Source organism: Otolemur garnettii, unplaced genomic scaffold, assembly GCF_000181295.1.
Source record: "Otolemur garnettii isolate 467f Iridium unplaced genomic scaffold, OtoGar3 scaffold00028, whole genome shotgun sequence".
Lineage (NCBI taxonomy): Eukaryota > Metazoa > Chordata > Mammalia > Primates > Galagidae > Otolemur > Otolemur garnettii.
Genome location: NW_003852423.1, coordinates 19122624 through 19134949, shown reverse-complemented (window position 1 = coordinate 19134949; position 12326 = coordinate 19122624). Strand labels below are relative to the sequence as shown.

General features: G+C 37.8%; 1 protein-coding gene across 1 annotated transcript; it reads right to left on the bottom strand.

The window, feature by feature from the left end:
- Window positions 1-4925: 4925 nt before the first annotated feature.
- On the bottom strand, window positions 4926-5828 carry GPR141 (G protein-coupled receptor 141). The gene has a single exon (XM_003788615.1). The coding sequence runs from the start codon at window positions 5826-5828 to the stop codon at window positions 4926-4928; it is 903 nt and encodes a 300-aa protein (XP_003788663.1).
- Window positions 5829-12326: the final 6498 nt, after the last annotated feature.

Genomic DNA, 12326 nt, shown 5'->3' with positions numbered 1-12326 from the left:
CTTAAATGTATATCAGTAGTATGACCCACTGGGTAATGCTGTTAAGGTCATGAAATTAATTCTGCAAAGGACAAATCAGAGAATGAGATGCCCAGCTGGACAGTGAGTGCACTTTGTGCGTACAATTAAACATCTTTCCAGAACTAGCCTAGATGTCTTTCTGAACTCTCCTGTACTTGAGATTCTGTGGCCCCACCAGACAGTAAGAAGATTTGAAGAAGGGCTTCCAGAGGCAAGATAGTCTTTGATGAGTGTTTACTCTTCACATGTAAGATGGTGTTCTCCTGAGAACAAAAAGGAAACTCTTTCTTCTTTAAATTTGAGATAATTCATTTCTTAGCTTATTTAGGGATAAGCAGAATGATCCTGTCCAAAGCTTCCGGTCAGGTAGACAATGATCATCACATCTTTTTAACCACATGTTGCTCTCTGTTAGATTCACAACGTGATTAGCAACAAAAGGCAGGAATCATTCATTACCAGTGACATAAAATACTAGAACAAGCCAGCACAGTATCACATGACTATAATCCTAGTGCTCTGGGAGGCTGAGATGGGTGGATTGCTTGAGCTCATGAGTTCAAGACCAGCCTGAGCAAGAACAAGATCCCCGTTTCTACTACTACTACTAAGAAAAACTAACCAGGCATGGTGGGGCACACCTGTAGTCCCAGCTACTCGGAGGGCTGAGGCAAGAAGATTACTCAAGCCCAAGAGGTTGAAGTTGCTATGAGCTATGTCACCACGGCATCTACCCATGGTGACAGAGTGAGATGCTGTCTCAAAAAAATGAAATAAAATAAAATACTAGGACAAAACAAACCACCCTCTGCAGCATCATTGTTTCTAGCTCCTGGTCAAAGCTGTCTTCCTTCTGTTCTGCCTCCATGGTTCTGTCTGTCCTCCAAGTGCTGTTCCTGCTTTCTCAGAAGCCTGGAGCAAGGCCCACCCAAAGCCTCCTGCTCTCAGCAGTGGTTCTCAGATAGATCAGGGCCTTTCCCCCATCCACTTCTGCTGGTTTCTGATGCCTGCAGGAGCCCTTTGACATGCTGCTCCTTCTTGGTGCTCTCTGAGCAGCTCTGCTAGCACTGTGTCCCTTTACCATAGAGCCCTGGCTAGCAACTAATTACAAAACGCTCCAATCAGCCCCATTGCCAGAAGAATTTACTTCTTTCTATCAGTCCTAATAGATGTGACAGTCCCTTAACTGATGCTTTATCTTATTAGAGGAAAGTGGACAAAATCTCTCCAATCAAAGCTATGACAGCCCTACACATGTTCATCTCACTGACCTCACACACAAAAGCTGATGACTGAGTGGATTGGCTGTATGTTCTGCTTCCAAAGGTTGAATATGAACCCCAAACTCAATTTTAATGGCCACTTCAGGAAGGATGACTTGGGGAGGAAGGAGAGATTTGCTAGCACCTCCAGAGTCACTCCGTGCTGAGCTCATTTCACCTGTAAGGGAAACAGCCTCTTTCTTTCTAATTTATGTGAAGTTGCAGAGGGAAGCAAGGGAATTCAATGACCCTTTCACAGGAAAAGTAAGAAATAAACAAAAGCTGAATAAAGGCACTTTTAATGGGTGCTAGAAGCAATCTTTCTGCCTGGACCTCTAAAACTATTTTCCCTCAGTTCCAAATCTAGCAGAGATCATGAGCCAGTTTCAGAGTTGTGTGACTCAGGGAAATGCCTTTTTCTTACTAAGGAAGAAAATACACACATATATTTTCTTTGGATTTTCCTGAAAGTTATACCGAATCACTGTAGAAACAAAGAGATAATTTAGAATTGAATCAAGATGAGATTTGTCCTGTTTGTAATGTTAAAATTTTGCACAGACCCTTGTGGGTGCACGGTAGTGTGTTTCCCTGAAAATAAGACACTGTGGTATGTTTATTTTCCCTCAAGAAGAGACACTAGAGGTTATTTTCAGGGGATGTCTTGCTCCACGCCAAAATGCATGGTGTGGTTATATAGATACGCTGCATAGCCACGCCCATAAGTAGGTCTTATTATTGGGGTAAGCTTATACTAAACAGATGCATAGAAATCTTGCTGGGGCTTATTTTTTGGGTAGGTCTTATTTTCAGGGAAACACAGTAGTTCTCAACTCTCTTCCACCCAATCCCTATCATTCTAAAATGAAATTCATATACTCCCTAATTAATAATGCAAACATATGTATTATTTGTATACATAATATTCCAACTGTAATATAAATAAGTAATGAAAAGAAAGTTATTTACAGTAAAATAATATGAATTTCACTGTATAAATGCTCAGAGCTGATCACAAAAAAAAAAAGACAAAATTTCACAACTATATCCAATATCTCCCTAAATACTAATATTATTGCTTACTGGTGTGCTGTGCCCTATTTTAATGTTGTAGATGGTGCTGCTATTAATAATGTGATTTTTCAAGGGAATTAACAACTCCCAGTAATGTTCTGCAGACACCAAAACAAAATCTTTCTTTAGTATCCATGACAGCTACATTTCCAGAAAATTTAGAAAATTAAAACCACACCAAAAAAATACCGTGTGTTTATAAAAACTGAATAAAACCCAGTAACTTCTCTGGTTATTATGAGTATATTTCACTTCATGAATGTTTAATACAATATTCAAATATGGACCAAGACTAGATAATTGTTTTTTGTACAGACAGTTGAGTATAATTATGGCAAGATGTCTATTCCCTGATCCCCGCCAGCAAACACTAGTGCCCTCTTATGATGCTGGTATTCTGGCTCTAGAGGACCAGGTCACTCCCCACTCTCATGGGAAATTTATTTCTATAGCAATTAAAGATAATAAAATTTTCTATTTATTTTATAAATAGTGATGAATAAGATATGGAATATTGTATTTTTGTATTTTGAGTATTATTTCTTACATGTCTACAAAAATAAGCCCTTTATTATAACATATTAATAGAACATGGTGTTATATTAACATTATATAATAATCTATTAATACAAAGAAAATAAGAATTGCCTTATCTCTAAACATATCTAAAATCAGGAAGGGAAAATAATACAATCTACAAGATAAAATTATGATAGTCATGAGAAAAATAAACATAATGAAATTCCCACAACTGGTTTTTTAATTTAAATATTTTTCTATTTTTTTAATTTTCTTATACACTGTATGGGCACTACAAATTTTCTCCAGACATTTATAGTTTGTAGTAATTGTCTCATGAATTTTGTGGTCAAAGTGAGAAAGAAAAAACTAAGAAAACAAAACACAAACAAGAAATAAGGGAAATATAACTTTTTCAGAAAGGAAAGATAAAAGAAAATTTTAAAAAGGAAAAAAATTGAAACAAGTCATGTTTGAACTACATTGCTACTTTTTCATCCTCAGAATTAATTTCTATAACTGAGTAATGAGAGCACAGAAGCTCACAAGGATATTGATTATTCATCTGAACAATCTGTAGATTTGTAAAGTGATAACAAATTAAGAAAAACTTAATTCTGGAAGATTTACCTTGATGAAAAAGAAAACGTCTTCTTAATTCATTCAGTTCTTCTATTCATATCATTAATTACTTTGGATTTTCCAAAGCATTAAATAGAAGACTAAGCTCCTGGGATAGTTTTGAGAATATTAAGGGCAAAGAAATATGGGGAAGAGGAAAAACAAAACCCAAAAAGCAAAAAAGCAAAACCCCACAAATCTGTGTATCAAGCTAGCCAGCAATGGAGATTCTTGAAATAAACTCAATTAACATTTACATGTCACAAATTATGAATCAAATTTCATAAAAAGTGACTCCAAATATAATAAGAAAATCTAAATTATTTAACATTTTAAAGAATTGTAAATTTATTACTTTCAAGTATGTTTATCATCCATTCCTCAAATATTCAGAAAACCTTCTTTATGTAGCCTAATCTCACAATATAACTTAATGTGATTTTAAATACGTACATAAATTTCCCACCAGTCCCTGTTTTTAGTTTTCATTTATTTAAAAACACATTACTTTAAGAATGTAAGGGAACTATAAGTATTTCAATATAACTTTCTTTTCCCAAAACTAATCTAAATGAACTGGGGCCCAGTACACTGAGAAATTCTCTCAGAAATCAGAAAAGGAAAAAAATCACTTCCCTTGGGAACACATTTTAATGCTTTGTTCAAGAAAAGTCTCTAAGTCATAGTTTGACCATTATTTATACATGTTCAGTAAACTTTGAAATGATTTTTTTAGCAACAGTACAATTGGTAATATTGAGAAAGTTGATTTCCATGTCCTTAAAGTTGACCTGTCAAAGAACAAATCTAGAAAATCTTGTTATAACGGAAGGCCACAAGTTCCTTTCTCTTGATTCCTAGATAACTGACTTCCCATCAGAGTTTTTATAATCTTGAAAAGTTTCTTATTATTCTCTTCCCTTATTTGTTTTTGTCAGGTTATGAGATGAATGGGACATCTTATCTGGTTAGCCAAGTAGAGTTTGTGTCTTTGGAGCTAAATCACACCCAGGATAAATTTATCTTAGGAGAAGTGGAGTGAAAAGAACTAAAGAGTTGAATCCAGTTCAAAGCCTTTAAGGAGGCCATGCTTCCAGTGGAGAAAATTAGAATGAGGTAATGAAACTTTAAAACTTGCTAGGCTCATGTTGCCTAAATAGGCCAATCAGACGTTCTGTATTGGAAAATACGTGTAATGCAGTATTGCAACTCCAGGTGGCTTCAGCATCACTGGTCTTTGTATGGGCATCATTCAGACACCACAGGATCAAAGAAGGACTAGGATGAGTGTTCTAACATTATATAATCCTCTTGTTTGGCTAGATCAAGGCATGGTTTTGATCATGTAATGAAATACCATTCTGACATTCCCTGTGCCCATTCTCATTCCCAATATAAAGGAAGCTATTATGAAGACTGAGATTTGGGCTAACAGCACACAACACAATTCCACATGTCAATTATCTTTTGCTTAAACCAACGGCTTCCTCCCAAAACAAACAGCAGCAGGTCACAGCAGCTGATTGCTGTTACACTCAAGAGGATTTCATTGTAAAATGCAACATTACAGTCATTGGAGTGTGGTAAGTAATAGATCCTAAAGAACTGGTAGGGAAGGAAACAAATAAGGATGATCCCTATAAAAAATAGGTTTTTCAGTTGAGCCCAGAACTCCTGGTGGGAGAGCAAGGAGTGACCCAGCTTCCGCACCATCGACATGATGATGAAGACCTGGAAGACCAAGAGAATCACTGCAATGGCTATGACGACAGCAGCCATCAGGTAGTTGATGACTTGTACATCCACGTGAGCCAGTTCTTTGTGGAATTTAAAACAGAGCGTGGCATTGTACTCCTCCTGCCTTCCGTACTGGGAAACAACCAGGGGCACCACAATGATGATCACCAGCATCCACATGCCAGCACTGGCAGCCACAGCGTGCAGCTTTCTGTAGAATTCCACTTTGTCCTTGCACTTGAAGAAGATGAGGTACCTGGTGACCAGGATCACCACGTAGAACAGGAACGTGAGGTACATGTGGATGTGCAGCATGGCACTCACGAACTTGCAGAAGGGCAGCCCAAATGTCCAAGTCAGCTTGATGAGGTAGACTAGGCGGAAAGGCACCGTCAGCAGGAAAACACTGTGGACCACCACCAAGTTCACAACCGCCGTGGTGGTCACAGACCGGGTGTTCATTTTCACCAGCAGAAACAGAATGCAGATGACACCCACCAGCCCGCCAATGAGCACCACGAGGTAGAGACTGGTTAAATGGGGCGTCAGTGCAGGATTGCAAGAAGAATTCCTGGAGATGTTGGGGCCAGCCATACTTCAGAAGTCACCTAGAAGAGACAAAGCACCAGAGTAACTGACAAACTCCCACAGCAGTGACAGAATGGCTTTGTAATTTATCTGTTTCCATGACATAAACTTCGTGTGCTTCACAAATGAACATTACATCATATGCATGTTTGTATCTAAAACACATTAAGCCATTGATTTTTAATCTTTAAGGGGAATAAAAACCTAATCTTAATCTTGGAGATGCCCCCAGAGACATGTAATATATGTACGTAGACAAAACAATTTGCATAAAACTTCTGGAGGGTTTGCAGCCCATCTGGAGCTGGTCCGTGCAGGCTCGTACTATAGCAACCCTGAGAAAAACTGTAAGATGGATGGAAATGAATGGTTGCATGAAGTACACAGTTTTTTTTTTTTTTTATTCTTTTAGGCATGATTCTAATTCTCTAATTCCTTCTAACTCATTAGCAAATGACCCAGGAATAAATATTCACTTAATATGTCAATTAATTTGAAAAAAATATTGGCTAAGGCAAGGCAGCAGCAAGCAATGGGAAGTTTTATCTGCCTTTCTCATTACAGTCAGATTGTCATCTGGCACTGAGGCCTTGGCTAAATTCTTCCCATAGGCACCACTGAATATGTAGTGTATCTCCCAGTTCTCCTATCCCCACCCTTCAAATGCCTTCCAAATTCATTAGAGAGCCACTGTCATTTCTCCTCTGGACTCCTGAAAGATCCCCTCTCTATACACTCTGAGTCCCTTCTAAGTCACGATCCATATTGTAATTTATTACTTACTATGAAATATTTCAAAATCTTTTAATTTCGCTAAGCAAGTCACATCATATTTTCTTATTTAAATCTCTTCCAATGGCTTCTCATCTCTTTTGAGATAACATTAATATCTTTACATGCCTACCGTGTACTTAAAGCCCGACCCCTGGAGACCAGATTAATCCAGAGATGAACTTGGCAGGCTGTGATGGATTGGATGTGGGGAAATGTGGGACAGGGAAGTGTCTTAACCACTCCCAGATTTCTGACTCAAACAATTGTGCTATTAGACGTGCCTTTATTGACGGGGGGGGGGGGCTCCTATGTGGGAAAAAACAGTAATGAAATTATGTACTGTCCTCTGCAGCACATTTACAATTATTATTCATTTCTTGAATTTTTTTCGTACAATCAAATATTACCCAACAATAAAAAAGAACCAATTTCTAATATACACAGTACTGGCAAATCTCAAAAACATTATACTAAATCATGTATTTTCAATAGGGAAGTAGTATCTCACATCCCCCAAAGGGGCAAAAATTCCTTCTTGAGGTGTGAAAAAAATCTTACTCTATATCTATGTGTGTGTATATGTATGTATAATATATACATATAATACACGATATACAAACAGTTATACAGATGTATCTGTGGGATCAAAATTTCATGAAGAGGAGGAAAAAATTTCTTTGAAGGATAATAATACAAGAAAAGTTAAGAAACACGGTACTAAATGAAAGATTAAATATTGTATGATTTCCTTTTTCTAAAAAAGACAAAACTAATGTTACAAAAAGCAAATTAGTGTAGCCCAAGCCCCAGGTTTTAGGGGAAGGTATTGGCTTCAAAGAAGCATGTGGGAACCTTTGGGGTGATGGAAATATTTCATATCACGTCAGTTACCACTGTAGTTATTTGCTGAGGCTCCTTCAGTTATATGCTTGCAATTGGCAGATTTTACACCATATAATTTGTACCTCAATAAAATGGTTTTTTAAATAATAATAGCTTTGCTCTAGGGAGTCTCTGCATTTGTGGGAGTGAATTATAATTCAAGGAGTTGTGACCTACTTAACTGAGCATTTTCTTGTGGTTTGTGCCTCAGGTTGTCTCATTACACTCGGGTCATCTCTCTACTTGCTTTTTTTTTTTTTTTTTGCAGTTTTTGGCCCGGGGCTGGGCTTGAACTTGGTACTTGAAGCCAGCACCCCACTCCTTTGAGCCACAGGCTCCGCCCTCTCCTTGCCTTTTATCTTTCTTGGTAGAAAGTAGTTTCATCAAGTAGTCATGAAGTTATACTGTGTCTTCATCTAAGTCAAGAGTGGATGTGCCACCATGAGCTCTTTGGCTATTGGTCTGGAAGGGCTGACTCCTGAAGGAGGAAAGTAAAATCAAGAACGTGTCACTTGTCTCAAGTTCTCTTTCTTATTATAAACTGTCACGATCTCTCTCAGCTACGAGAAACACATGTTAAATGTCCCTCTGACGTGTCAGGGCTACCCTACGTGCTTGCCTGAACGTTGTCTCATTTCATTCAACCCTCACAATGGCAGTCCCATGAGTTGTGTAATGTATTATTATATGGAGTTTTACACACACACACATCACACCTTCTTATTATACATTACAGAAAAACACTGTGAGTCTCCTAAGCCCAGGTTTTAAAATCTTGACCCAAGAAGAATGGGAAGCCACGAAGAAATTTTACATGTGGCTCCCTGCCAATATATTTGAAAGCTGTTTTTCTCTCTTTTTGGATTTCTTGCTTTCCCCTTCCCTTTACTTGGTTTACAGAGAATCCTACAGGCTAGCAGATGTCCACATCTATTCTCCTCTTCTCTGGCGTGCCTTTCTCCGTAGACTTGCAGCTACCATGCTTCTAAGTGACTTAGTTTAAAACTCGGAGGCAAGTGCAAGCCAAGAGAGCAACGTCAGGGTGCAGAGAGATTAAATCATTTGGCAAGACAGTAGGGGAATCATCTGGCTCCTTTAGCAGAATTCCGGATTTCAAATATTGAGATGATGTATTGAACACAATTCCAATCAGAAATTATATTAAATGCAAATAGAATAAATAGTCCAATTAAAAGACCAAATTTATTTAATTGACTTAAAACAGGATCCAGCCAAATGGAGTTTATGGAAGACACGTATTAAATGTAAGAGACTCACAATAAAAGTGATGTATGTATTCTTAAATGTCCTCTTTATTTCCAATAATGATTTTTCCATAAGATTTAATTTTTCTGACACACCAGAGTTTTTTTTGGGGGGGGGGCGGGTTAGTGTGTGCTAAATTGAAAATGTGCTTTTGTAAACAAAAATTATTTTGCCCCTTCCCTTAAAATATTGCAAATTCAGAGCATTTTAACTCCATTTACTCCCCTTCTGTTTTACAGGTTTTATGCATTTTAATCCTATAAATATTTATAACCCCACAGAATAACATTGCATTGCACAGTTAACATGCAATCCATAGTCATTTGTTTTCACTACTTAGCTTACTTATAGATTGCTCTTTATTTTTTCTTACATTTCTGTGTTTTATTTGGGGATAACTTTCCCTCTGCTGAAGAACTGCCCTTTAATATGTTTTTGTAACAGTCTCTCAGGGATGAACTCGCTCAGGGTTTTTGTATGTGTACCTGAAAATGCTTTTGTTTCATTTTTAGGATAGAATTTGCAAAGCGTAAAAGCTGAGATTGGCATTTTTTTCAGTACTTTAAAGACGTTATTACATTGTCTTCTGGGTGTCATCATTGAGACTTCAGTTGCCAATATTGCTATTGCTCTATTAACGTTGTGTGTCTTTTATTATTTACCCTGTTAAAAAAACTTTTTTTGTGTATGTTTGTGCCGGGTGGGTGTATTTTTTTTTCCTCTATTTTTACTTCTTGGGGATTCTCATTGTTTCTTAAATGTGTAAGTTAATGTTTTTAGTCACATTGGGGAAATTATCAGTATCACCCCTACAAATATTGTTTTGCTCCAAAGTCTTCCCTATTCTTAGCACTCAACATTTTCACTGTTTCCATCTTGTGTCTATGTTTTTCTGAATTCTCTATACCTTTTTCATCTCTGCTTCCATTTGAATGCATCTGTCATCAGTACTCCTACCTTTACCTGTGTCTACTCTGCTGTCTAACCCACTAGAGTGCCTACTATTAGATGTAAAATATTTTTAGTTTTAGAAAGTGTGAGTTTTATACATTCTAGGTGGTGAAATTTTCTCATAATGATTTCGTTTTTTTCATCTTTTCTTCTAATTTCTTTTTTTTTTGAGACAGAGCCTCAAGTTGTCCCCCTGGGTAGAGTGCTATGGCTTCACTGCTCACAGCAACCTCCAACTCCTGGGCTCAAGCGAGTCTCCTGCCTCAGCCTCCCAAGTAGCTGGAACCACAGGCACCCGCCACAACGCCTGGCCATTTTTTGGTTGCAGCCATTGTTGTTTTGGTGGGGCCGGGCTGGATTCGAACCCGCCACCTTAGGTGTATGTGGCTGGCGCCTTAGCCTTGAACCACAGGCACCGAGCCTCTAATTTCTTAAATATTTTGATCACAATTAGTTTAAAAGCCTTGTCAGGAGTATTTGTGGATGTATTTCTATTTTCTGTGGGTTTCTCCTGGTTTTCCATTATAAGATCTTATTATTTGGCAGGTTTAATCACGTATTATTTACTTAAGTTCTGGATATTTTGTTTAAAAGGATATAGAAGTTCCAAATGATGTTACTTTCTTATGAAGATGGGTCATTCTTTCCTTCACTAGGCTTAGATTATTTTGAGTCAAAGTTTGGTCATAGTTCTAGTATCTTGAGGGTCAGAGAAGCTGATCTCACCTGCCTGTGGATGCCTGCCTTAAGAATGGGTTCTGAAAGGTTTTTCCATATGCTGCCTGTGTGTGCTTGGACCCAGGAACCAAAGTTATAGCCAGCGTCCAGATTTCTTTTTCATTTGCTCTATCTACACTTAATCAGGCTATCATATAAAACTCCCAGATGATCTGCCTCAAAATTGCAAATTCTCCATTCTGCCCTATAGATGACAGCTGAACTAATCCTTCTGCTAAGCTGTGCCATGCACTCTCTCCAGCTGCCTGCTGGGGGCACACTCCCACTTCCCATCACTCCCAACAAGGTCTGACTGTGGCCTAGATAACAATGAAGAAAGAGAGAAGTTAAAGAACTTTCTTTCTGGAGTGTGAAAGTTAATCACTTTCTTTCTTCCTAGAATGAACATCTGTTCTTTTCAAACTGTTTTCCACTTTGCCTCTATGTAACAGGCACCTGCTCTTTTATTGCAGAGTTTGAAGACCCCTCCGTGGCCTGTAATGCGCACCCTACCCACAAGATGGCTCACCAGCTTGGGGCCAAAGGAAGAAGACAATGAAACTAAAAAAGCGTTTGAGATTCACAGGTAGTAAGAACAGCCAGACAAGGATTGGGGTCCAATTTCTTTTTAGGAGAGAAATAAAATGATATACATGTAAAAGAAGTATTTCTCTGTATATGAGATACAACTCTAGAGATGGATAGGAACTTTTAATTAGTTGACCTACAATTTTTCTCGTCTCCTTTCTTTTTCAGAGATACAGCTCATTCTTTGTGTGCATGACTTGCTTGCATGTGGCTGAGCCTGTGTAGCTCCCCTGTGTAGGTACAAGGGAATTATCACATGTTCATACTAGCCATGTCTATGAACCCCGAGATGAGATGGGACTAGTGGGACTAGTAACGGTACATATTTTATCAATATTACATCAAAAAATTCTGTCTTCTAAATTAAAGTTGAAATGTGATCTGCAAATAATTCTTCTTTGAGTTTTGATTTTAGTGGTGTCATATTTACCTTGCAGGTCCAATTTCTTAATAAAGTGCTTTATTTCAATGGCAATTAATAGAAACATTAATTCAGTCAGAATAAACACGTTTCTTTGAACCTAGACTGTTACATATTTTCTAATCTATTAATTTATGTGTCTGTTAGAGTTAGATGCCCATAAAGAATAAAGGAAATTTCAAGTTTTTGCACAAAATGAAAAGTTTAAAACTTAAAAACTTTGAAAGGAAAAGTCTTCATTGCAAAAAAAATGAGTCTACAGAAAAATAGTAAACACTACTCAAAAATGCTTCCAACACCTCACTTCAGAATAACGCCATGCTAATGGGATTAGTCCCTGAGACTGTGAGGAAGCCAGGAGACCATCAGGGAAATGCAGTGAAGTATGGAACATTGAGCTGACTGGGCTTGTGACAAAAAGGTCTTGGAGACAAACCCCACAGCTAGGGCCTTGGGACCTGAAACAACAGAGCCAGCTTCCACTGTCACAAGGACAACCATAGTTGATGGTTTTGAAATATGTCATATGCAGAACTTGCTAAATATTGTTTTTAAAATGCATGTAGCTAAGAAATATGTAGTCTCTTATTAAATGAAAGGCTCTTGCTTTTTTACCCAGATATCAAATTTAGATGTTATGTGTTTGGATTTCTTAATTTTCAGATGGGTTCTGAAATCTGCCCTGAGCTTTGGGACGCAGACATTTTGAAAAAGAAAAAAAATCCTGAAGCTTGGAAGGCACCTGAGGTAAAATGTTGGAGACACACTGATTATCATTATTTAAAGATCCACCTTACACTCAATCTTTATGGGAAAAATGGCACGTGCACTGCCCCAGTATTGGTACATGTGGGTGGCTGGTGTATCTGTCGTGATTCTGTGAACTTGTGAGAGAAAGAGAAAGG

Excerpts from the sequence above, each read along its gene's own strand:
- GPR141 (XM_003788615.1), bottom strand. The coding sequence starts at position 5,828 with ATGGCTGGCCCCAACATCTCCAGGAATTCTTCTTGCAATCCTGCACTG.